Source organism: Leucopleurus acutus (assembly GCF_964270905.1).
Source record: "Leucopleurus acutus genome assembly, chromosome: 15".
Classification (NCBI taxonomy): domain Eukaryota; kingdom Metazoa; phylum Chordata; class Mammalia; order Artiodactyla; family Delphinidae; genus Leucopleurus; species Leucopleurus acutus.
The window spans coordinates 56,137,378-56,164,337 of NC_139157.1; the positions used below are offsets into that span (position 1 = coordinate 56,137,378).

The 26,960-nt window shown below is 36.2% G+C and overlaps 1 protein-coding gene across 3 annotated transcripts in view; it reads right to left on the minus strand.

Annotated features, from left to right (window-relative positions):
- The window catches only part of GRIK2 (glutamate ionotropic receptor kainate type subunit 2), a gene marked incomplete at both ends in the record, with an annotated part of 633,053 nt that overhangs the window by 213,960 nt on the left and 392,133 nt on the right, over positions 1-26,960 (minus strand). For all 3 annotated transcript variants that reach the window (XM_082855302.1, XM_082855303.1, XM_082855304.1), the window contains 2 exons: positions 162-275; positions 24,898-25,005. In XM_082855302.1, the coding sequence (XP_082711428.1) occupies positions 162-275; positions 24,898-25,005 (222 nt within the window). The remainder of the gene's footprint in view (positions 1-161; positions 276-24,897; positions 25,006-26,960) is intronic.

Consider the following 26,960-nt stretch of genomic DNA (forward strand, 5'->3'; position numbering starts at 1 on the left):
AACTGTGACTAAATTAACATTGACACATTTGTTATACAGTAATTGCTAAATAACTGTAAAATATATTACATTCTGTTCATTACTACTCCAATTATAATGTCCTTTCCTATCCATTTCCATGTTTACCTACATTTATCTAAAAAGAATGGAAAAACACTTACCAAAATGGTGGTTACGATCAAAGAACGATTGGATAAGGAATCTGTGATGTTGGCTGGCTTTCCCTTTTGACTTTCTGTCATATTCAGGCCACTGGCTGGATCCCAAGTTCCAATCTATAAAATAGCATATGTACTTTGTAAATCGTCCATCAGGCACCTGGGAGAGAGCACTGAAGAGAAAGTTAAGACTGCTAACACTTATTATTCACATCTGCTGCATTATCTGCTGTTGTTGAAGTAAAGGCTGCTTGTTTTAAGCATGATTCACTGCTTTGTGAAGTGTGTCCAGTGAAATGTGACATTAAAGAACAAAATGATCCATTGCACTTCTCCAGTCAGTGTGAGGAGCTTAATTTTCCATTCAGACTTTCATTCACCAAGATAAACTACTGCTGATGATACCTTGATAGCTGGCTGGAAACTCATTAATAGCACATATTTTTGACAGTAATGGATCTGTCTTATCCTCTCATTACAATGATAACATGCCATATTATATGGACAAAGCTAAAAGACAGAGCAAAACCTGGAGATCCAGGGTAAATTAATAGGTAAAAGGAGGCTTAAAAGAGGCATTAATTCGTATTCACAAAACCCCCTGTAGGGCAAAATCATACCCCAAATTACCTGCAGAGCATTTAAAAATACACATTTGCAGCTTTAAGATACTCCAAGGAAAGGAGATTACAGCATAATCTCATCTGGATAACCCATTCTAATACTTCCACTTGTATTCTATTCAATATGTATTTTAATTTAACTAATACCCTCTGATAGATTAGGCCATATACTCTCTGTGTTCAGACATTTTATACTCACTGAACACAATCTATAGGATGACATAGAGCTACCTCTGGAGAGATACATATAAGCATAAGATGCCACTAAATACATAGATTGGGTGGTTTACATACATGCACCTGCACCATTGCATGTCATGTAACAATGGTGACCAGTAAAGGAAAACAGAAACAAAAGGAGACGCAGAGTCAGTATTTCTTAGTCAGCATTACTTTTCCTCACCCTCTCAAACCTGGGAGTCATCAGTAGTGAAATCTGTCTTATGTATGCCCCTAGCCAATTACCCAACTTGTTTTCCTCAAATGAAGCTATAAATTATCAATTTCTTTTTAAAGTAAAGTTTTGTACATACAGATCTTCCTTAACTTATGGATGAACCCATCATAAGTTGAAAACATTGTTAAATCAGAAATGCATTTAGTGGAGCTCTTCCGGGAAGATGGCGGAAGAGTAAGACGCGGAGATCACCTTCCTCCCCACAGATACACCAGAAATACATCTACGCGTGGAACAACTCCTACGGAGCACCTACTGAACGCTGGCAGAAGACCTCAGACCTCCCAAAAGGCAAGGAATCCCCCACGTACCTGGTTAGGGCAAAAGAAAAAACTAAACAGAGACAAAAGGATAGGGACGGGTCCTGCACCAGCGGGAGAGAGCTGTGAAGGAGGAAAAGTGTCCACACACTAGGAAGCCCCTTCGCGGGTGGAGACTTCGGGAGGCGGAGTGGGGGAGCTTGGGAGCCGCGGACGAGAGCACAGCAACAGGGGTGCGGAGGGCAAAGCGGACAGATTCCAGCACAGAGGATCGGGCCGACCGGAACTCACCAGACGAGAGGCTTGTCTGCTCGCCCGCCGGGGCGGGCGGGACTGGGAGCTGAGGCTCCGGCTTTTGTCGGAGCGCCGGGAGAGGACTGAGGTTGGCGGCGTGAACACAGCCTGCAGGGCGTTAGTGCACCGCGGCTAGCCGGGAGAGAGTCCGGGGAAAAGTCTGGACCTGCCGAAGAGGCAAGAGACTTTTACGTCCCTCTTTGTTTCCTGGTGCGCGAGGAGAGGGGATTAAGAACGCTGCTTGAGAGAGCTCCAGGGACGGGCGCGAGCCGCGGCTAAAAGTGCGGAGCCCAGAGACGGACATGAGACGCTAAGGCCGCTGCTGCCGCCACCAGGAGGCCTGTGTGCGAGCGCAGGTCACTAGCCACACGCCCTTCCGGGGAGCCTGTGCAGCCCGCCGCTGCCGGGGTCCCGGGATCCAGGGACAACTCCCCCGGGAGAACGCACGGTGTGCCTCAGGCTGCAACGTCACGCCGGCCTCTGCCGCCGCAGGCCCGCCCCACACTCCGTGACCCTCCCTACCCACGGGCCTGAGTGAGCCAGAGCCTCCGAATCAGCGGCTCCTTTAACCCCGTCCTGTCTGAGCAAAGAACAGACGCCCTCCGGCGACCTACACGCACAGGCGGGGCCAAATCCAAAGCTGAGCCCCTGGGAACTGTGAGAACAAAGAAGAGAAAGGGAAACCTCTCCCAGCAGCCTCAGAACCAGCGGATTAAAGCTCCACAATCAACTTGATATACCCTGCATCTGTGGAATACCTGAATAGACAAGGAATCATCCCAAATTAAGGAGCCCTGTGGATGAAAGGCTCTTGGTGCTGCAGCCAGGAGTCAGTGCTGTGCCTCTGAGGTGGGAGAGCCAACTTCAGGACACTGGTCCACAAGAGGCCTCCCAGCTGCACATAATATCAAACAGCAAAAATCTCCGAGAGATCTCCATCTCAACGCCAGCACCCAGCTTCACTCAACGACCAGCAAGCTACAGTGCTGGACATCCTATGCCAAACAACTAGCAAGACAGGAACACAACCCCACCCATTAGCAGAGAGGCTGCCCAAAATCATAATAAGTCTACAGACACCCCAAAACACACCACCAGACGTGGACCTGCCCACCAGAAAGACAAGATCCAGCCTCATCCACCAGAACACAGGCACTAGTACCCTCCACCAGGAAGCCTACACAACCCACTGAACCAACCTTAGCCACTGGGGACAGACACAAAAAACAACAGGAACTACGAAACTTCAGCCTGCAAAAAAGGAGACCCCAAACACAGTAAGATAAGCAAAATGAAAAGACAGAAAAACACACAGCAGATGAAGGAGCAAGATAAAAACCCACCAGACCTAACAAATGAAGAGGAAATAGGCAGTCTACCTGAAAAAGAATTCAGAATAATGATAGTAAGGTTGATCCGAAATCTTGGAGATAGAATGGACAATAGAATGGACAAAATGCAAGAATCAGTTAACAAGGACCTAGAAGAACTAAAGATGAAACAAGCAACGATGAACAACACAATAAATGAAATTAAAAGTACTCTAGATGGGATCAATAGCAGAATAACTGAGGCAGAAGAACGGATAAGTGACCTGGAAGATAAAATAGTGGAAATAACTACTGCAGAGCAGAATAAAGAAAAAAGAATGAAAAGAACTGAGGACAGTCTCAGAGACCTCTGGGAAAACATTAAACGCACCAACATTCGAATTATAGGGGTTCCAGAAGAAGAAGAGAAAAAGAAAGGGGTTGAGAAAATATTTGAAGAGATTATAGGTGAAAACTTCCCTAATATGGGGAAGTAAATAGTTAATCAAGTCCAGGAAGCACAGAGAGTCCCATACAGGATAAATCCAAGGAGAAATACGCCAAGACACATATTAATCAAACTGTCAAAAATTAAATACAAAGAAAACATATTAAAGCAGCAAGGGAAAAACAACAAATAACACACAAGGGAATCCCCATAAGGTTAACAGCTGATCTTTCAGCAGAAACTCTGCAAGCCAGAAGGGAGTGGCAGGACATATTGAAAGTGTTGAAGGAGAAAAACCTGCAACCAAGATTACTCTACCCAGCAAGGATCTCATTCAGATTTGATGGAGAAATTAAAACCTTTACAGACAAGCAAAAGCTGAGAGAGTTCAGCACCACCAAACCAGCTCTACAACAACTGCTAAAGGAACTTCTCTAGGCAAGAAACACAAAAGAAGGAAAAGACCTACAATAACAAACCCAAAACAATTAAGAAAATGGGAATGGGAACACACATATCGATAATTACCTTAAATGTAAATGGACTAAATGCTCCCACCAAAAGACACAGATTGGCTGAATGGATACAAAAACAAGACCCATATATTTGCTGTCTACAAGAGACCCACTTCAGACCTAGAGACACATACAGACTGAAAGTAAGGGGATGGAAAAAGGTATTTCATGCAAATGGAAACCAAAAGAAAGCTGGAGTAGCAATTCTCATATCAGACAAAATAGACTTTAAAACAAAGACTATTAGAAGAGACAAAGAGGGACACTACATAATGATCAAGGGATCGATCCAAGAGGAAGATATAACAATTGTAAATATTTATGCACCCAACATAGGTGCACCTCAATACATAAGGCAAATACTGACAACCATAAAAGGGGAAATCGACAGTAACATATTCATAGTAGGGGACTTTAACACCCCACTTTCACCAATGGACAGATCATCCAAAATGAAAATAAATAAGGAAACACAAGCTTTAAATGATACATTAAATGAGATGGAGTTAATTGATCTTTATAGGACATTCCATCCAAAAACAACAGAATACACATTTTTCTCAAGTGCTCATGGAACATTCTCCAGGATAGATCATATCTTGGGTCACAAATCAAGCCTTGGTAAATTTAAGAAAATTGAAATTGTATCAAGTATCTTTTCCGACCACAATGCTATGAGACTCGATATCAATTAGAGGAGAAGATCTGTAAAAAATACAAACACATGGAGGCTAAACAATACACTACTTAATAATGAAGTGATCACTGAAGAAATCAAAGTGGAAATCAAAAAATACCTAGAAACAAATGACAATGGAGACACGACAACTCAAAATCTATGGGATGCAGCAAAAGCAGTTCTAAGAGGGAAGTTTATAGCAATACAATCTTACCTTAAGAAACAGGAAACATCTCGAATAAACAACCTAACCTTGCACCTAAAGCAATTAGAGAAAGAAGAACCAAAAAACCCCAACGTTAGCAGGAGGAAAGAAATCATAAAAATCAGATCAGAAATAAATGAAAAAGAAATGAAGGAAACGATAGCAAAGATCAATAAAACTAAAAGCTGGTTCTTTGAAAGGATAAACAAAATTGATAAACCATTAGACAGACTCATCAAGAAAAAAAGGAAGAAGACTCAAATCAATAGAATTAGAGATGAAAAAGGAGAAGTAACAACTGACACTGCAGAAATACAAAAGATCATGAGATTACTACAAGCAACTCTATGCCAATAAAATGGACAACCTGGAAGAAATGGACAAATTCTTAGAAAGGCACAACCTGCCAAGACTGAATCAGGAAGAAATAGAAAATATGAACAGACCAATCACAAGCACTGAAATTGAAACTGTGATTAAAAATCTTCCAACAAGCAAAAGCCCAGGACCAGATGGCTTCACAGGCGAATTCTATCAAACATTTAGAGAAGAGCTATCACCTATCCTTCTCAGACTCTTCCAAAATATAGCAGAGGGATGAACACTCCCAAACTCATTCTACGAGGCCACCATCACCCTGATACCAAAACCAGACAAGGATGTCACAAAGAAAGAAAACTACAGGCCAATATCACTGATGAACATAGATGCAAAGATCCTCAACAAAATACTAGCAAACAGAACCCAACAGCACATTAAAAGGATCATACACCATGATCAAGTGGGGTTTTATTCCAGGAATGCAAGGATTCTTCAATATACGCAAATCAATCAACGTGATACACCATATTAACAAATTGAAGGAGAAAAACCATATGATCATCTCAATAGATGCAGAGAAAGCTTTTGACAAAATTCAACACCCATTTAGGATAAAAACCCTGCAGAAAGTAGGCATAGAGGGAACTTTCCTCAACATAATAAAGGCCATATATGACAAACCCACAGCCAACATCGTCCTCAATGGTGAAAAACTGAAAGCATTTCCACTAAGATCAGGAACAAGACAAGGTTGCCCACTCTCACCACTCTTATTCAACATAATTTTGGAAGTTTTAGCCACAGCAATCAGAGAAGAAAAGGAAATAAAAGGAATCCAAATTGGAAAAGAAGAAGTAAAGCTGTCACTGTTTGCAGATGACATGATCCTATACATAGAGAACCCTAAAGATGCTACCAGAAAACTACTAGAGCTAATCAATGAATTTGGTAAAGTAGCAGGATACAAAATTAATGCACAGAAATCTCTGGCATTCCTATACACTAAGGATGAAAAATCTGAAAGTGAAATCAAGAAAACACTCCCATTTACCATTGCAACAAAAAGAATAAAATATCTAGGAATAAACCTACCTAAGGAGACAAAAGACCTGTATGCAGAAAATTATAAGACACTGATGAAAGAAATTAAAGATGATACAAATAGATGGAGAGATATACCATGTTCTTAGATTGGAAGAATCAACATTGTGAAAATGACTCTACTACCCAAAGCAATCTACAGATTCAATGCAATCCCTATGAAACTACCACTGGCATTTTTCACAGAACTAGAACAAAAAATTTCACAATTTGTATGGAAACACAAAAGACCCTGAATAGCCAAAGCAATCTTGAGAACGAAAAATGGAGCTGGAGGAATCAGGCTTCCTGACTTCAGACTATACTACAAAGCTACAGTAATCAAGACAGTATGGTACTGGCACAAAAACAGAAATATAGATCAATGGAACAGGATAGAAAGCCCAGAGATAAACCCACGCACATATGGTCACCTTATCTTTGACAAAGGAGGCAGAAATGTACAGTGGAGAAAGGACAGCCTATTCAATAAGTGGTGCTGGGAAAACTGGACAGCTACATGTAAAAGTATGAGATTAGATCACTCCCTAACACCATACACAAAAATAAGCTCAAAATGGATTAAAGACCTAAATGTAAGGCCAGAAACTATCAAACTCTTAGAGGAAAACATAGGCAGAACACTCTATGACATAAATCACAGCAAGGTCCTTTTTGACCCACCTCCTAGAGAAATGGAAATAAAAACAAAAGTAAACAAATGGGACCTAATGAAACTTAAAAGCTTTTGCGCAGCAAAGGAAACCATAAAGAAGACCAAAAGACAACCCTCACAATGGGAGAAAATATTTGCAAATGAAGCAACTGACAAAGGATTAATCTCCAAAATTTATAAGCAGCTCATGCAGCTTAATAACAAAAAAACAAACAACCCAATCCAAAAATGGGCAGAAGACCTAAATAGACATTTCTCCAAAGAAGATATACAGAGTGCCAACAAACACATGAAAGAATGCTCAACATCACTAATCATTAGAGAAATGCAAATCAAAACTACAATGAGATATCATCTCACACCAGTCAGAATGGCCATCATCAAAAAATCTAGAAACAATAAATGCTGGAGAGGGTGTGGAGAAAAGGGAACCCTCTTACACTGTTGGTGGGAATGTAAATTGATACAGCCACTGTGGAGAACAGTATGGAGGTTCCTTAAAAAGCTACAAATAGAACTACCATATGACCCAGCAATCCCACTACTGGGCATATACCCTGAGAAAACCATAATTCAAAAAGAGTCATGTACCAAAATGTTCATTGCAGCTCTATTTACAATAGCCCAGAGATGGAAACAACCTAAGTGTCCATCATCGGATGAATGGATAAAGAAGATGTGGCACATATATACAATGGAATATTACTCAGCCATAAAAAGAGACGAAATTGAGCTATTTGTAATGAGGTGGATAGACCTAGAGTCTGTCATACAGAGTGAAGTAAGTCAGAAAGAGAGAGACAAATACCGTATGCTAACACATATATATGGAATTTAAGAAAAAAAATGTCATGAAAAACCTAGGGGTGAAACAGGAATAAAGACACAGACTTACTAGAGAATGGACTTGAGGCTATGGGGAGGGAGAAGGGTAAACGGTGACAAAGCGATCAAGAGGCATGGACATATATACACTACCAAACGTAAGGTAGATAGCTAGTGGGAAGCAGCCGCATAGCACAGGGAGATCAGCTCGGTGCTTTGTGACCGCCTGGAGGGGTGGGATAGGGAGGGTGGGAGGGAGGGAGACACAAGCGGGAAGAGATATGGGAACATATGTATATATATAACTGATTCATTTTGTTGTGAAGCTGAAACTAACATACCATTGTAAAGCAATTTTACTCCAATAAAGATGTTTAAAAAAAAAAAATTTGGAAGAGAAAAAAAAAAAGAAATGCATTTAGTACACCAACCTACCAAACATCATAGATTAGCCCAGCCTACTTTAAACGTGCTCAAAACACTTACGTTAGTCTACAGTTGTAGTCAAAATCATCTAACACAAAGCCTATTTTATAATAAAATGTTGAATATCTCATGTAACTTATAGAATACTATACTGAACTACAATGAAAAACATGCTGGTTATATGTACAACAGGATGGTTGTAAGTGTATTAGTTGTTTACCCTGGTGATGCAGTGGCTGACTGGGAGTTGGGGCTCACTGCACTGCCAGCATCACAAGAAATTATCGTACTACATATCACTTGCTCAGAAAAAAAAGATCAGAATTCAAAATTAAAAATACAGTCTCTACTGAATATGTATCATTTTTGCACCATCACCATTGTAAAGCTGAAAAATCATAAGTTGGGAACTGTTTGTAAATTAAATTATCTTTAACGTGACATTGATTTAGCAGGTAACATTTACTCTGGTCTACCTAAATATGCTAACAAGGGTCTCATCAGCATAAATCCAAATTAAATGTTATGATCTTTTTATTTTCTTTATATTTTATCATACATACTCTTTTTTATCTCTTCATTTGCATAGCTTTCTTAGTAACTTTTTAAGATATCTATCTCCATTTAATTGGAGAAGCACAAAAGTAGAAATGTTAATAACTTCTGTTCTTCATAAGAATAGATATGTCATTCTAATAGGTGTACATAAAAGTAAATCTCAGTGTTCTTTTTCAAGAACTTATTTGACTATACTAGGAATTCAATATAAATGTTTCTAGTGATGTTTAAAAAAGAACCTCTTGCCATATTTTCTCATATTTACTTAATTTTCCTCTTACCGTGAAAAACTATATATTCCTAATGTTTGTGTCAGTAAAGAAAAAAAGTCAAATAATACAGTAAGGGGAAAAAAAGAAAAAAAATCTTGATTCAGCATTCTTTCCAAAGTAAATTACCTACTGATCTTTTAAATTACTCTAGACTGAGACTACCATGATGTCATAAAGACAGAGACTAATTATAATTTAGGGTCAATAATGGAAAGTTTTCAAGGGCCAGACAGGTAGCATCAATGTGTGACGTGAAAGGGCATAAGCCAGTAGTAAGAATTTCCAGGCTAGGGAGTGAAGTTTTTAACTCTCACAAAAATCTCAAGGCAGAAGAGCAAGAGGGGCCACAATCCCAACCCGCTCTGCTGTGTGCCTTGGGCTGCATGTTCCCAGAGCAGGTATTTTTTTCAAGTTCCCAGCAAGGCATCACCAGAGTTAGAAGAGGCCCTGCTGGGGACCTGGGTGGAGGACAGAAGGGATGTCAAACCTAGAATGCCTGCCTGACCTGCTTAAATTGTTTCAAATTCAAAATCATTAAAAAAAAAAAATCTACTCTGTTGGCTAAACAAGACATCTGCAGATTGTATTTTGCAGTCACTGCCATTTTTCTGCCCCTGATCTATAATTAATACCTATTACGCATTTGTCCTTTAGATTTTATTTCCCTTTTTTTCACTATTGGTTAAATAGTTAGATTTCTTTCAGACATGTAATTCTACCAGCCAAAGCACTGGCAAACAGCATTTGCCCACTGTCATCTGCCAGATGACACCCTCAAGCTTGACCAGTAAGTTTTTCAACTTTCTAATCAAATCACTAATACAAAACATTGCCCATTTCACTTACATCATCCTCCATGATTACTTTTATAAAAAATAATTTAGCTGAATGTTCATTCTTCTAAACATACTTTTCTAGTTTCATCCTCTGTCAGTTGCTTTTCTAGTACTATTGGGATGAAAGGGTTCTGGCTCATGAATCCATAATTACCTATAATCACAAATATTAGGTATCCTTTTTTATAAATCTCAGGTTTCTGAGCAGAATATTATGAAGTTTCAGAAATTTCAATGGGATAACATTTTAAATCAAATGAAATTTTGTATGATTCCCAGATTTAAAATCTGTTAGGACTGTATAATTCAAAATTTTCTACTGATTGAAGAACTTTTCATCAGTGGGGTTTATTGTTTTGTTTTGTTTTAATCACGAGAGCCATTGATTAAGTTAAGACAATCTTTTTTCTTTTAATCTATGTTTGGAACCATGATTTTTCTCATTATATGATTTAATCATTTATTTTTTTCTCAGTTCCAAAATTTAATAAAGTACTCTTGACCTCACAGAGGTATTTTAGATAGAGTGAGTCTATATCTTGGCTGACTTGGATACTTCAACTTTATGGTTATCTTCTTGGTGTACACATCAATAGCAACCCCCTTGTACAATTAAAAATGTCATGGTTTGGATACTAAATCATAAGGTCACTTTAATTATAAGCATCGAGTTAGATAAGTAATTTGAAAGTACTTCAAAAACCACAAAGAACTATAGAAAATTATGGTATTATTCATTTTTCTTATTTTATATTCTGAATGGTTCTGAAAATAAATTTGCTCTTCTTCATAAAAGGAATGCATATTTATTGTTGTCAAATTATAAAACACAAAAAAAATATAAAAGAGAACATCAATTTAAACTTTGAACCTACATACATACCCATGTCAATCATAGCTAATAAAGCTTAGTGTATTTCCTTCAAGTCTTTTATCTTTACATATATGTTCCTTGCATAATTCCATCATAGCCTTGTAGTTAATGACCCAGACTCTGAAGGGGGTGTCAGACTACCTGAATTCCATTACATCTCCTCCACTTACCACCAGGGGACTGGGGCACATTACTTCTCTGTGCCTCAATTTCCTCATTTATAAATGGGGGAATAACATTATCTACCTCACAGAGCTGTTGTGAGGATTAAATGAAAAAGAAGTCAACGCAAGGTGTTTATAAGCGTGCTACAAGTATTATATAAATTATTAAATACATCCTATTTCTATACTATTTTGAGCATTTTCTTCTGGCATTAAAATTAATCAAATTCATAATTTGAATGATTGTATAATATGAACATCATATAAACATATCACAATTTAACTATCATTGTTAAAAACAAGGCTTTAGTAAACAGAGTTATTTACAAATATTTGCCCATGTCTTTTATTATTTTAAAAACAAATTCCTAGAATTGGAATTACTGAGCCCAAATAATATGAATTATTAGGATTATTAGGACATGTTGTCATATAACTTTCCAAAACTATTGTTGTGTTTGTTATCATCCTCCTGACAGTTCATGGTACAATACAACTTCCTAACAATTCATCTTCTACTTTTAATAGTTTGACTTACATAACTGAATGATACTATAATGGTTTATGACTGTTGCCTTTATTTCTAGATAGTATGTTTTATCACATAAAAATAACTTTTTATTCTAAGTAATTCTTTTCACCTAAATTTCCAGGACCTAGTATTAATCATGCTTACCTTATTTGTATATTTGCATTTGCTGATAAATAATTATCTCTAATTATACTTTCAACATACTTCTCATTTCATGGGTTTCTTTATAAGCAGCTCATCATGAATGCTTTTAATGTCCTATCTTTTTTCTCTCTGGATCTTATTTTTAACCTTGTTCCTTTCATATTATCTGGTTTTCACTATTTCTTTTCTACCTCTGGATATTTTGGTAGACAGTTTTCCCTGTGGTAATTTGTGAGATAACAAAGTTTTCAGTCTACTAAAGGGGTATGGTCAACTTTTGTTTAAACTTTTACAATCACATCATAAAATCAATATTGAATCATAAAAATTAAAATGACATCTATTCTATGAAAATTCACTACTTTGGTTCATTCTGCTACTACACATACTGATCCATAGTTTTAGTTAATTTAATCTGGGGTTGTGGACACTGCCTCTCATTTTCTTTTGCTTGACATATTATAGATCATCTCTTTTCCAAGGAAAACAAATGTAATTTTTAATATAATCTTTAAAACTATTATTCAAAAACTTCTCCCTGTATGCTTTAACTACTTTTACTGTTTACTAGGATTTCTAGCCAGTTTCCTCTTTTTGAGTATTTGCTTTCATTTATCATTGTTCTTATAGAAGACAATTTATTTGTGAAGGATAACTATGTGACATGCTTCTATCTGTAGATTTGAAAATATTTTTGTCATGTTCCTGTACAAAGAAAACTTGACTAAATAAAGACATATTGTGTCATAGCCTTCTTCCTTCAAGAGCTCTGTTTTAGTCATGTTTTCTATTATTTAATGCTACTAAAGAGACTGAGGGCAGTCCAATATTTGTTTCTTTTTTGGTAAATATTTTTTTATTGAAAGCTTCTAGTATTCTCTATTTGGAAGTTTTAAATCTCAATCAGGAGAGAGAGAGAGAGAGAGAGAGAGAGAGAGAGAGAGAGAGAGAGAGAGAGAGAGAGAGAGAGAGAGACATAGAGATAGAGACTGTAATTCTGTTTTCATTATGTTTGCCAGAAATATAAGGCATTTCTCCATTTTCTGAAGGTGAATTTTATTGCATTTACAATTTTCCTAAACTATTCATGTGGTCATGTTTCCTATAAATGTTATACTCTTTTATTTATTTATTTTGCGGTACGCGGGCCTCTCACTGTTGTGGCCTCTCCCGTTGCGGAGCACAGGCTCCGGACGCACAGGCTCAGCGGCCATGGCTCACGGGCCCAGCCACTCCGCGGCATGTGGGATCTTCCCGGACCGGGTCACGAACCCGTGTCCCCTGCATCGGCAGTCGTACTAACTACTGCGCCACCAGGGAAGCCCAACAAATGTTATACTCTTTAAATGGATGTTTTCCCTCTTTCACTACCTTACATATGTATCTTCATCACTGATAGAAACATTGGGAAAAGCAGTTCCCTCTTCTGTGTAGCAATGGACAGAACAACTTATGTATGCCCCCAACACAGGAGTACCACATTACATTTTAATTGTAATTCTTTTTTTAATCACTCTCTAGTTAAAACTTAAATCCCCTGAGGCTACAGGCTGGTTTACTCATCCTTTTATCCTAAGGCCTTTGAATACAGGACACACTAGGGGTTTTCTGTGTGAGGGTTCTGAATATACTGGTCCTCTTTGTCTCAGAAATTCCATTTATGTTTTACTTTGAATTAAAATTATATTTCATTTTTATGTATCATATCTTCTTGTGTTAAACTTTAAGTGCCTTCAAGGAGGATGTCACAACTTTGAAATTTAGATAATAAATACCCAATAAATATTTATTGAATAAATGACTAAATGGAATAAATGAGTGAATTACTACATAATGAAGACTTTCAGGTTTTTTTAGGTTGTTAACTTTCCACACCTATTCATTCATTCATTCACTCAGCAAATATTGAATGTATACTGTCTATTCTTTCATATGTACATATTTTGTTTTTCATGTTTTGTTCCTCATGTTCTGTTCAAGTTCTACCTTAATATCATATTTAACTTTGGGAGTAATAGGTCACATATCTTTGCTACTTATTTGAATTTTTCCTAAGCTACATTTATATATGTTAATATAAATATTTGTAAGAATTTTATGCTTTACATTTTATACCTCTCAGGATTTTTAAAAAAATTCTTCATATAATTTCATTTGGTAAAATATGTTTTCTCTTTGGTCGCTTTGTTTTATTTTTTAATGTAGAAGAAACATTTGTTTTCTGAATGATTTTAAAATTATTTATCTGAGTATCTCATTAGTTAGTTGATGCTTTATTTATTTTTCTTTGTTTTTGACAGTTTTCTCAGTATAAATTTCCTTTGTTTTGTATCTCATATTACTCCTTTATGTCCAAAGAATGTTTTTTCTTTCCTCTCCTGAGCTACATAATTGCTTGTCTCATCTGTAATTAGCATTTTATAATTTCTTCTAAACCTGTAAGTTAGCACTGCTTCTTGTAAGCAGAATCAGTGAGACATTTTTTATGCTCTGTGGAATGTGCAATAATAATTTGTTTGACAAGTATATCAAAAACTTTCTCAGGTAGGAACAAAATAAACATTCCCAGCTAAGTGTAAAATATTAGTTATATATAAAGTCAATCTCATTTAAAGTTAAGAAATAATTTCCCCACTAAAAACCAACTGGCACAATAGGATCTATCAAAATTCTATTTACACTGTCTTATTGCCATTTACTAACAATATAACCATGGATGTTGGAGAATGAAAAAAAAGCAATACAGTTTTTCATTATAGAGTAATATAAAAAGGAAAATGAATTCTCAGATTATACACTGTTTTGACTTAATTTTAGACAAATTCATCTGTCTTGAACAAAGAACGTAAGTGGTACTTTTCCAAAGAAGGCCTGTGTGGTGATCATGAGAAACCACACTGTACATTGTAAAACAGTGTTAGCATAATGTAGTCTCCATCTAACACCCTATAGAAAAATAAACTCAAAATGGATTAAAGACCTAAATGTAAGACCAGAAACCATAAAACTCCTAGAGAAAAACATAGGCAGAACACTCTTTGACATAGATCATAGCAATATTTTTTGGATCCCTCTCCTAAAACAAAGGAGAAAAATCAAAAATAAACAAATGGGACCTAAACTTAAAATCATTTGCACAGCAAAGGAAACAAAACAATCAACAAAACAAAAAGACAACCTACTAAATGGGAGAAAATATTTTCAAATGATATGACCGATAAAGGGTTAATACATATTCAACATATATAAATAGCTCATATAACTCAACAGCAAAAAAACTGAACAACTCCATGAAAAAATGGGCAGAAGCACTGAATATACATTTTTGTAAAGAGGAAATGCAGATGGCCAACAGGCACATGATAAGATGTTCAATACCACCAATCATCAGGGAAATGTAAATCAAAACCACAATGAGATATCACTTCACACCTGTCAGAATTGCTATCATCAGAAAGAACACAAAGAGCAAATGATGGTGAGAATGTGGAGAAAAGGGAACCCTTGTATACCAAGGGAACTATTGTAAATTGGTACAGCCACTTTGGAAAACAGTATTGAAGGTTCTCAAAAAGCTAAAAATAGAACTACCATATGACCCAGCAATTCAACTCCTGGGTACATACTCAAAAACAAAAAAAACAAAAACACTATTTTGAAAAGATACATGCACCCTGATGTTCATAGAAGCAGTATTTACAATTGCCAAGATATGAAAGCAACCTAAGTGTCCACCAACAGATGAATGGATAAAGAAGATATGGTGTATATATAAAGGAATACTACTCAGTCATAAAAAGAGTGAAATTTTGACATTTGCAGCAACATATACAGATTTGGAGAATATTATGCTAAGTGAAATAAGTCAGACAGAGAAAGACAAATAATGTATGACATCACATGTGGAATCTAAAAAAATATTACAAACCACTGAATATAACAAAAAGAAATAGACTAATAGAGAACAAATTAGTGGTTGTCAGTGGGGAGAGGGAAGGAGAGAGGGGCAATATAGGGGTAGGAGATTAAGAGGTACAAAACATTATGTATAAAATAATCTACAAAGATATATTGTACAACACAGGGAATATAGCCAATATTTTATAATAACTAAAAATGGAGTATAACCTTTAAAAATTGTGAATCACTATACTGTACACCTGTAACTTATATAATATTGTACATCAACTATACCTCAATAAAAAAAAATCTTCCCAATAATTAGCTGCCTACAACCACATGACCCATACAGTTTGCCTTGCATTGTATTTACTATTTCTTTGAGAAGAAAAGGCATTCCTGATAGTACTGTTTGAGGGTACTGAGAATTTAAAAAGCATAAGGAAGGTGCTGGTATTAAATGCTAATTTACATTTGGAATATAAATATTCTCTCCAATTGACTGAATATACTTTGGTGAACTACATGTTTCTCGGTTAACTAGTGTAACCATTCTTTCTGGATAATTTGCAAACTCAGGTTTCTCAAGTCTATATGGAACATGAGTAGTGAGGACAGAGTTTTTTCAACATAGTAATTTTCTTACTAAGTGTTGCAGGTAAATTAGAGACTTTTTGACCTCATTTACTTCACCCCTTCCTGTGTTAAATTTTTAAATGGAAAGTACAGATAGTTACTTACATTACTGTCTAATAACAATGAATAGTATTGTACTTCCATTGGGTTAAGTATTAACAGGAGATCACTTCAGAAAGAATTGTCATCTGATCTCTCAACAATAAACATGAAACATTTCCCAGAAATGCCTATGTGCTCCCTGAGAGGGAGAAATCAGAGTAAAGAATAATTACCTGGGAACTGAGTCTTTTTCATACAGAAGTGATTTGGCCTATGAGTACAGCACAAAGAAACCTTCAGTTAACAACTTTTCTAAAACTGTCTATTAACTAGTTAACATGGGTTCTGGAATTTCACCATTTGAGAACTACAGCATTAATGTGAAAGCAATAAATGAATAAGTATACAATATAATGATCTTACAGAAAGGGATGATTAATCTAAACATAGATTTTTCACCCCTAAGATTTTTATTTTTGTTTAGGGCAAAGTCAACCTTAAACATAAAGAGTTAAGAGACAGGTGGTAGTTCTGATTTTTAAAATAAAATTTGAATCAATGAGTTAACTGTTCTCAAATATAATGACATGACAATATTAAATTAAGGGCTATTTTTTTGCAAGGATGAAAATGTAGTTCATTGATTTATTTGAAATAAAACCAATGTATTACAATTACATTTAGTATACATGTTTAATTCAAATTCAGTAATTGAAAGAAAAATATCAATATTTGATATTCTCTGATGGACCAAAATAAGAAAGTGTGTGCCCTCAAGTAAGGCAATCCTATTGATTTTTAAACATAAACATCATACAGAGTTTTCTTAAATATTTTACCAACCTGAAAGTTATCAAGCAAAATAATAACTATAAATATACTGACACAAACCAAAAAACTGTCAGTACAGTTGTGAAATAGGGCATGTAATGATTCTTTATAAGAGTTGGACAAATTAAATGGTTAACATCCCTAAAAAAAGACACTAAGTTTGGGTCCTGCCTGGGATCCAGTTTTGCTTTTTAAGAAGCAAACAACACATTTCCCACTGGCTTAAAGATTACTGGTCAACATCACCATTAGCATTGCTTTCCTACAGAGAGGCCAAAGAAATCTCAGTTCCTAGGAAAGTTGGGGGTCATTTTTGCCATGGGGACCAAGATATATGTATCAAATGCCATCAAAGAGAGAAAGATAAAAGCTGCTATGCATTAGGTTTCTACAGATAAAAAAAAAAAGTCTCACTTATCTAGTGTGGATTTTCAGATTTAGATAAATTTGGAAGACTGTAAATTCCATTCAGACACCTTTTTCACAGGGAGCTAATGACTATAGGATTTTACTGGCAAGAGAAAGCGCAATAGTAAAATTTTCTACAGAAATTACCACTTTTTAAAATATATATATATATTCTACAAAAAAAAAAATCTTCAAAAAGCACTTTGAAACATGTTCTGTTCCTGGAACATATATGCCTGTAAACTCAGGCAGGCATGGTTTCACTACTAATTCTCACTCTCTCCATATATTATCAAAATATTTGAGTTTTCAGTGGGAAGCCTATGGATTGCTGATAACAGTTTCTCTACTGGTGGGTAAAAATGCAAGCAGTGAATATTCAGAAAACACAGATTTTAAAAGTTGAAATGAAGCTCCACTTGAAAGTAAAATATAACAAATTTAAACTTTTTAAAGGTTTGCAAATATGGATTATTTTGATTTATATTATTTATATAAATACTTAATTTTGTAGAAATTGGCAAACATATATTACATAAGACGGCTTTTTATAGCCAGTTTTCTTTTCCAAGATTTTCCCTAAAGATGCACAAGTTAGAAGCTGATTTTATTATAAAAGCACGCTGAGGCAAACACATGGCATGACTGTTCACAGGCCTATACAATTCCAGGACCCTTAGCACCATTTCTGGCCAGATAAATGTATTAGTTTGATCTTTATGTTTTTTTCTAAATTAATATAATATTACCATAAAAGCCAATTTCAATAAGGATTTACTAGGCCTTTCCACTGAGGAGACAGAACATTCTCTTCTCCAAGTTCTATTTTAATATAAATATCACATTTTAAGAGACTATCAGCAAAATAATGAGAACAGATAACAAATTCTGATGCTACAGAAAGGGCAAGAGAGGTACACAGGTATGATTTTAGTTTAACATTTCTATTTAGAAGAAAATATTCTCTAGCATAATAAAAATCCATTTGAACAATCAATAAAGTATAATAGCAAGAGACTGATTTTTTTTTCTTGGAAAGCACATGATGTACATAGTTGTCACAATGGACATTCAATAATAAAATTCAATAATATGGTAGGATTAAGCAATTTTATTATTGCATTATAGTTTCTTAGAAGGAATTCTTTTCAAAGTCTAAGTTTTTTTTTTTTTTTAAATGGCCTTTAGATAGCTCAGCTTGCAATGGAAATGCACCATTTTCGTGTAGTGTCATCAACTCAGTTCAAACCTATTTTGTGTGAAACCCTTCCAACTATTTTTGCTCTAAACGGAATCTTTTTGAAGTAATATTCTAAGAACCTTCTGAATATTTCTTAATATCTTTTTCCATTAGTCATGCTTTTGTTCCATCTGAAGCTGGTCTTTCCTAAAACATAGCTAAGCCTCAGAAGACTAGGTAAGTAAGTTAAGCCATTTCCAATGGTAAATCATATCCCAGTTAAATATTATATTAAAAAAACCCTAAAAATATTAATTTTGTCAGTTATGAAGACATTTTTTATTTCCTCATGTCAATTATGTCCATTTTTCTTGGCCTTTTTCTTTTTGCTATTTCTCCTTCTTCTTCCAAGTTCCACTGACAGACTGAATACACAAATAGATAACAGTCAGACCATGTACGACAATAGATAAATTTAACCAGATCCTCTGAAGCAAGCATCCTGGGAAGCCAAACCACAACCTCTGCAGCAATCTGCCCAGAATGGTCAAGATTTGTTCAATAACTTGCAGCTTCCTTTTTTTCCCCCTCTCTTCCAACTCAGAAGCAACCAGAGAAACTCACCAAACCAATCACCCAAGATACCTTGCTTCTTGTTAGCCCACCTCCAGTTTTCTCATGCCAACAATCTCCAATCAGAGCACACCTGAGGCTTTCCCAAATAAAGCTTTTCCACTCCCTTGCCTGCCCTTGAATCTCTGCCAAATATAAGTTGCTCCCTTGCTATAGCAAGCTCTGAATAACAACTTCTGTTTGTTCTCATCCAAGTGGTCTTTGTTTACTTCCACAAATAAACTTACAATAAAAAAAAGGAAAATTTATAAATAGAATATTTATTTTTACTCATCGATGTAATGAAGTGTCAGAAAGTATTCAACTGCACTATGTAGAAGACCAGAGATGCCATTGGTGCATCCTTATAAGCTCAGACTTCAGTGCTGCTTTCTCCTGTGCTATAAGATCCTTCACCCCTTGAATTCTTGACCCACTACCCCAGCCCACTGATTGTCTGACTATTGGATTTCTCTTCCCACTTTGTAAGTATGGAGCAAAGCTGGAAAAAGTGGGGGGAAAAAAGTTCTGCTATTGGAAAATAACTCTGCACCAGACACCTGAGTAAGTATTCTATGTGAAGTATCTCATGATTCTCATAGAGATCCTTCATTTGTTCAACAGTCAATAAACATTTCATGAGGATGTACTTCGTGCCAGACACTTTGCTAGGCCTTGAATATGTAAATAGTGAGAAAGGAGACACATTTTTTGCACCTAATAGGATGTGTATTCTGGCTAGGGACGCAGCCTTAAAAAAAAAAAAAAAAAAGGTATGTAAATACACAATTATAGGCAGTGTCAGGAAGAAAAAGTAGAGGACACTATGAGAAACTTAAATTTGATTAGGCTTAGGGAATACCTATCTAAGGAAGTAAATGTAAGCTGCAACCCCTAAGAAGTTAGCCAGGCAAAGGTGATAGGAATGGGTATTCCAGACCGGGAAAACTCTACTGCCAAAGTAATAGAAAGTCTTGACCTTGTGAGGAAATGAGAAACAGCCAGTATAGCTGGAGCATAGAAAACACCTGAGAAGATGGTGAGGGTTGAGTGGGAGAGGTAGGGAATTCATTGTAAATCATGTTTGGATCTTAATCAAAATACAATGGAAATAAAGGGACGAGTTAAATTAGAGAAATGACATGGATCATTTTGCTTTTAAAGACATCCGTTGGCTGCTATGATTTGGCGAATGGATTACAAGGAGGAGTAGAACAGAGGCTTGTTGGGGCTCCAGTGTATGTGTCTGGGGTAGGTTCCCCTGGCCATGATTGTAGCAATGGATTTAGGGAGAAATGGATGGATTCTAAACATATTTTGAAAGTGGAATATACAATACGGTCTTTGAACTGACCAGAAAAATTCAAGCTGCGAAAATCACTTATTCTGTTTTCCTTTTCCTATTGTTAGTAGTTTCAATACCAGGATCTTAAAGAAAGAAATAGTCCTATTATTGCCTGAGGTAGACAAAGTTGCCTACTGTTTTATCCCCTTATTCTCCTCCTTCTTTTGCTTTAGAGAAGGCACTGCCATGGCCCAAGAGCTTGTCTGGACAGGTGTGGTTGGTTGTGTATGCGGTATTGGTGACCCTCCTTAGACCTGCCACCTGTGAATAACTGCAGGAAGGAAGAAATTAACACATCCCCTCTGGAGGCTGACTGGAACCAGGAAATGTTTGACTTTACTCCCTCCCCTTTTAGTATAAAAGAAGCCTGAATTCTATCTCAGGCAAGATGGTTCTTTGGGACACAAGTCCACCGTCTTCTCAGACTGCCGTTTTTTTTGATAAATTTGTTATTCCTTGCTCCAATTAAACAATTAAACAAACAAACAAACCAGATGTGGTTGGTTGTGTGTGCGGTACTGGTGACCCTTCTTAGACCATGGCTAACTGGGCTGGGTTCTAACCAAGATCTCCGTCCAGATAAAGGAGAAAGAATTCACTTTGATCTATGAACCCTATCTAAGTGGAAAACTGTGTCCAGAGTAGCATTTTAACTCCAAGCTCAGTTCCCTGAATATGTCCTACTTCTGTTTGTCAGAAATATACCTGCTCCTTCCTGGTTTATCTGCTCCACAGTTACAAACATCAGAAGTATGGATTTTTCTCCTATTAACTGTTTCAATCCTAAGATTCACATTTCAGAAAACGATTCAAAATATATCATTTTAATGACATACAAGCAAGAGATCTTTCTTTTTAGCACATTTCACTGCCCAATACTATATTACTGGGTTGGCCAAAAAGTGTCTTTGGTTTTTTAAGTAAAAATAAAAGACAGATTTTTCATTTTCACCAAGAACTTTATTCAACAATGTATTCACCCTTTTGTTCCACTACCTTCTGCCATTTTTCAGGCAACTTCATAATTCCATGTTCCCAAAACTTTTTATCTTTTTGAGCAAAGAACTGTTCCAGGAGCCTTTTACAGTCTTCCAGGGAATTGAAATTTTTTCCATTAAGAGAATTTTGTAAAGTCCTAAATAAATGGAACTCCGAAGGTGCAATGTCTGATGAACATGGCGGATGAATCAGAACTTCCCAGCCAAGCTGTAACAGTTTTTGCCTGGTCATCAAATAAACATGCAGTCGTACGTTATACTGATGGAAGATTATGAGTTTTCTGTTGACTAATTCTGGACACTCTTCGTTGAGTGCTGCTTTCAGTTGGTCTAACTGGGAGCAGTACTTGTTGGAATTAGTTGTTTGGTTTTCTGGAAGGAGCTCATAATAAAGGACTCCCTTCCAATCCCACCATATACACAACATCACCTTCTTTGGATGAAGACCGGCCTTTGGTATGGTTGATGGAGGTTCATTTCACTTGCCCCACAACCTCTTCCATTCCACATTATTGTACAGTATCCACTTGCCACTGCCCATCACAATTTGTTTTAAAAATGGAACATTTTCATTATGTTTAAGTAGAGAATCGCATGTGGAAATACGGTCAAGAAGGTTTTTTCTGCTTAACTTACGTGGACCCAAACATCAAAGTGCTTCACATAACCAAACTAGTGTAAATGCTTTTCAACCCTTAATTTGGATATTTTGAGTATGTCGGCTATCTCCTGCGTGGTATAACATTGATTGTTCTCAGTTAATGCCTTGATTTCATTGCTATCAACTTCAACTGGTCCACCAGACCATGGAGTATCATCCAGCGAGAAATCTCTAGCACGAAACTCTGCAAACCACTTTTGACACGTTCAATCAGTCACAGCACCTTCTCCATATACTGCACAATCTTTTTTTTTTTGCATTTCAGTTGGGTTTTTACCTTTCTTGAAATAATAAAGCATAATATGCTGAAAATGTTGCTGTTTTTCTTCCATCTTCAATATTAAAATGGCTACACAAAAATTTACCAATTTTGATGTCTTTTTTTAAATGCATGCTGATATGACAGCTGTCACATACAGTCTAAAAAAATTATTTCGAATGAAGTTAAAGACAACTAAGTGCTACTAGAGCCATCTTATGGAAAAAACTGAATGAACCTTTTGGCCAGCCCAATATAATTTTATGAATCAATTTATAATTGGCAGGTTTTCTTCACTAGAGCAAAACCTTCATAGGGGCACAAGACAGAAGTTCACTGCATATTTGTTAGAGAATTAAATGAATAAATAAAGTGTGCTGGTCAAAGATGACCAAGACAAAACTAGGAAAAGGCAGTAGCATGAAAAGATAGAATTGAGGATAGTTAAAATTCCTAGCCTCGACCCCTATTAACGTATTTCCAGGTTCTTTTAGAGACCATGATATTTTCACTTCAGCCTGTCCAAGAGGGAAGCCCTTTGCACTCTACTTTTTTTGAGATGGGGAATTTGGCCCAGAGAAGTTGGATGGAAGGATGAAGTTCACACACTTGTTGTGATACAACTAGAATAGTAACTTAAGCCTCCTGAATCACCATCTATTGAATCTTCCAAAGTGTGAACTCTATCAAGGTAGGAACTCTGTTTTTTCATCTATGGATTGGTAACTATACTTTTCAGGAAAAAATAAAAGTAAAATCAACAAAACTTAGGAGCCTTAATGAGGCAGATATTGCTACCACCCCAGGATGCAGTTGAAGATGCTGTGTTTTAGAAGGATTAAGAAACTTGTCTATAAATAGTAAATGACAGAACAAGGATTTGAGCCTAATTCTGTCTGAACACAAAATACTGATGAATGTCACGTCAACATAACTCACATTGTGATACCTTGCTTATCGATATGGTAGATCCTCACATATACGTGGTAACCATTATATTCAGGATCTTTTTATAATTCACACTAGAGCCTAGGAAAACCTTCTCTAATATTTTCTTTGAGTCCAAGGGACTGGGTCTATGGTAACATGAAGAGCATCACCATTTTTATGCTGAGGTGTTGAAATACAAGCAGTGGTCGAAGCTCATCCTAGTGACTTAGGTATTTCCAAAAATAAGATAATAACATCCCCAGTAAACACTGAGATAAGCCCATATGAGCTGACTAAACTCCACCATTATCAATTCCAATTTTGGGTATAGACTAATGTTGTTATCTTGGAAGTAAGGTAATTAGGAAGTGACAGCCTCACGAATATTTTAGTTCCAGTTTATTATAAAAGATTCCTAATTTTGCATGGTCTTGACAAAGGGTACAACCTGAAACTCTCAATGAGAAGAGGTAATACCCCTGTTAACTTCAGTCATCAGTTGGCCATGATATACTTCTTGTCCTGGTGATATCAAAAATATGTGTTTTCTCACTCCTGCATCATTTGAATCAACATTCATATATACTATTTTCTCTCAGGCTAAAATACCCCTTATTTTGATTCAATTTCCTTCTTCAGTTTCCATCTATGAATGATGCTCCATGTTCAATTGTTAGCTGAAACATAACTCACTATCTTTAAAGCGATGTTATCTCAAAAAGAATTTTTTCTCAAGTTCTTATCAAAATATCTTTTTAATCTGTAACTTTCAATGAATCCATCAGGAAACAGCTAAATGCATATATTACAAACTTACACTAAAATGTTCTTAAAGTAAGCACACACACCCAAATTCTATGAGCCTTTCTTGTACTTTACCTCAATACCTATAAATGGAATCAAGAAAGATAGACCCAGTGTAATGTGTAGCATTTGTGTTCATACCTAATTTACTCATGTACATTAATTCAGGCATTTCTCTTGAATATGATCCAGCAGCAGAAACATGTTTCAGTATTTAATCCTTCTGTATGGTCTGCTCTAAGTAGGAAAGTCTATGAAGGCCTGTGATTATAAGTTGCATATACAAAGATTCATATTACATCAAACATTTTCTAATTATTATATCAAATATTACGGCTAATTAAGATTATATTATTATTTTAAATTAATATTATATACATTGTATGCAGAGAATCAGAAAAACCTGATGAGAAAATAAAAACATTTAAATTGCCTTAAGATATCCTTTATCCTTGAGTCCTAATAGTCAATTATTATATTCAATATATATAACGAATTGAAGATGTATATTTTTAGTTACTCAATAAAGTTAAATGTCAATGAAATGTATCTACAACAGGAAATATTGCTTTATCTCTTCACTAGGATATGTTTATTTAATAATTAAAGTAAGTAAACTGAATGTCTCAAGTACCTTTTCCAGACCTTCTTCCTTGAGGCTGATCACATCCAAATCAAAATCTGTTCGTAAGCCATTGGTTTTGTTGAAAGTTATTCTGCCTGTGAGGCCTTCCCAATGTGCCTATGGGGAAAACAAACAACCAAACAAAAATCATAAATTAGTAAAGGATGAGAAGATAAAACAATTTTGTACAAAATATTTTACCTTTTGTTACTTCTCATAAATTTACATTGCTATACATTTTTATTCTCTTCTGAACTATGATGGAGGTTTTTTCTAAATATGATATCCTAGTCTCAGTAAAAATTTATTGTAAATTTTTCACTTTAAATAATGCATTTACCAGGTATAATTTTCCTTAATGAGAAATTTGTGGCTTATGTTTTAAATAGCAAACCTCTTTTAGCAAAGTGAGAAGAGTTTGGTCACTTATAATATTTATGAGATAGTGACTATCTTGCTGGAGATTACAAATAGAACTACTATTATAAAATACCACTCCTAACACCAAACTAATATAAAGTAAACATTTTATTACAATGAAAGAAACTGAATCTAGGAAAAATTATGCTATACTGCTTCAATTATATATTTTCCACTTAGAATAATTAACTTACTACTTTATTTTTCTTTGTGTGAGGCTGGGAGAAATGTATCAAAATTACTTCACATCAAACTATACTTCCTGTAGAAGGCTCTCTCCAGGTAGAAGGGGATGAGAATATAATAATCTAGCTACACAATGGGTTCATCCCTCTAAGGTGAGCAAATAATGAGTTTTTTTTAATATAAAATGATTTTCTATTCTGCTGGTTATATAGCCCCAATTACACGTTTGTTTGTTTGTTTGTTTTTTGCGGTACGCGGGCCTCTCACTGTTGTGGCCTCTCCCGTTGCGGAGCACAGGCTCCGGACGCACAGGCTCAGCGGCCATGGCTCACGGGCCCAGCCGCTGTGCAGCATGTGGGATCTTCCTGGACCGGGGCACAAACCCGTGTCCCCTGCATCAGCAGGCGGACTCTCAACCACTGCGCCACCAGGGAAGCCCCTACATGTTTTATATTATTTGTCATTTGCAAGTAGCTTGGGAAAATAGTTACATATGAAAATTTAAAATAATGTAACATATACTCACAACTATGTTTGAAACAATATACACTGAGACTCAAAAGCAGTAAAGCCCAGTAGATAAAGGGTAACATTTCAATAAGGATTACAGATGGATATCATTATTACTACATTTCTTAGGCTCCATGTGCTTCTTGGATACTTATGTGTAGGGATTCTAAAATAGATTTAGGTTAATAAATTACAAATAAAATAGAAAAAAAACTATAATATATATCTCTATGCATATTGCAACAGGTCATCACTGAGTTTACTGTGTTAACAGGTCTCCAGTAAGGAAGAAAAAAATTTTATTAACTCAACTTCGTCCAAAGAAAATAATTGCAGGCGGTTAACAAAAATCCATATTTAGTATAAAAATAAGCAATGGGATCAAGAAGTACAGAAGCAGACGTGCAGAACAGTAAAACAAATCTGGGTTAAAGACAGCACAGGGAAATGTACACCAGGTGAAACTGTGCAACTAATAAATCCAATCACAAATTCAATTCTGGACTTTCCAGCAACCAAAGCAAAGAAGAAAATATGATGAACTGTAACATACAGGATCCATAATTTAAGACACACCAATTGCCCAGGAGAAACTCAGCTTTTCCTGGTACTGAGACCTGACAGAAATGTCTCTTTTCGGTCCTCATAAGAGTGACCCTGTGTGATTTAGTGCAGCGGTCTCCAACCTTTTTGGCACGAGGGACTGGTTTCATGGAACACAATTTTTCCATGGATGGTGGCGGGGAATGGTTCAGGCGTTACGCCAGCGATGGGGAACAGCAGATGAAGCTTTGCTCGCTCACCCACTGCTCACCTCCTGCCATGTGGCCTGCTTCCTAACAGGCCGTGGACCAGTATCGGTCCATAGCCCGGGGGGTTGTGGACCCCAGATTTAGTGGACAAGATCCTCAATAACACGCTACAATAAATACAATAGCGAGTTTCATACAACAGCC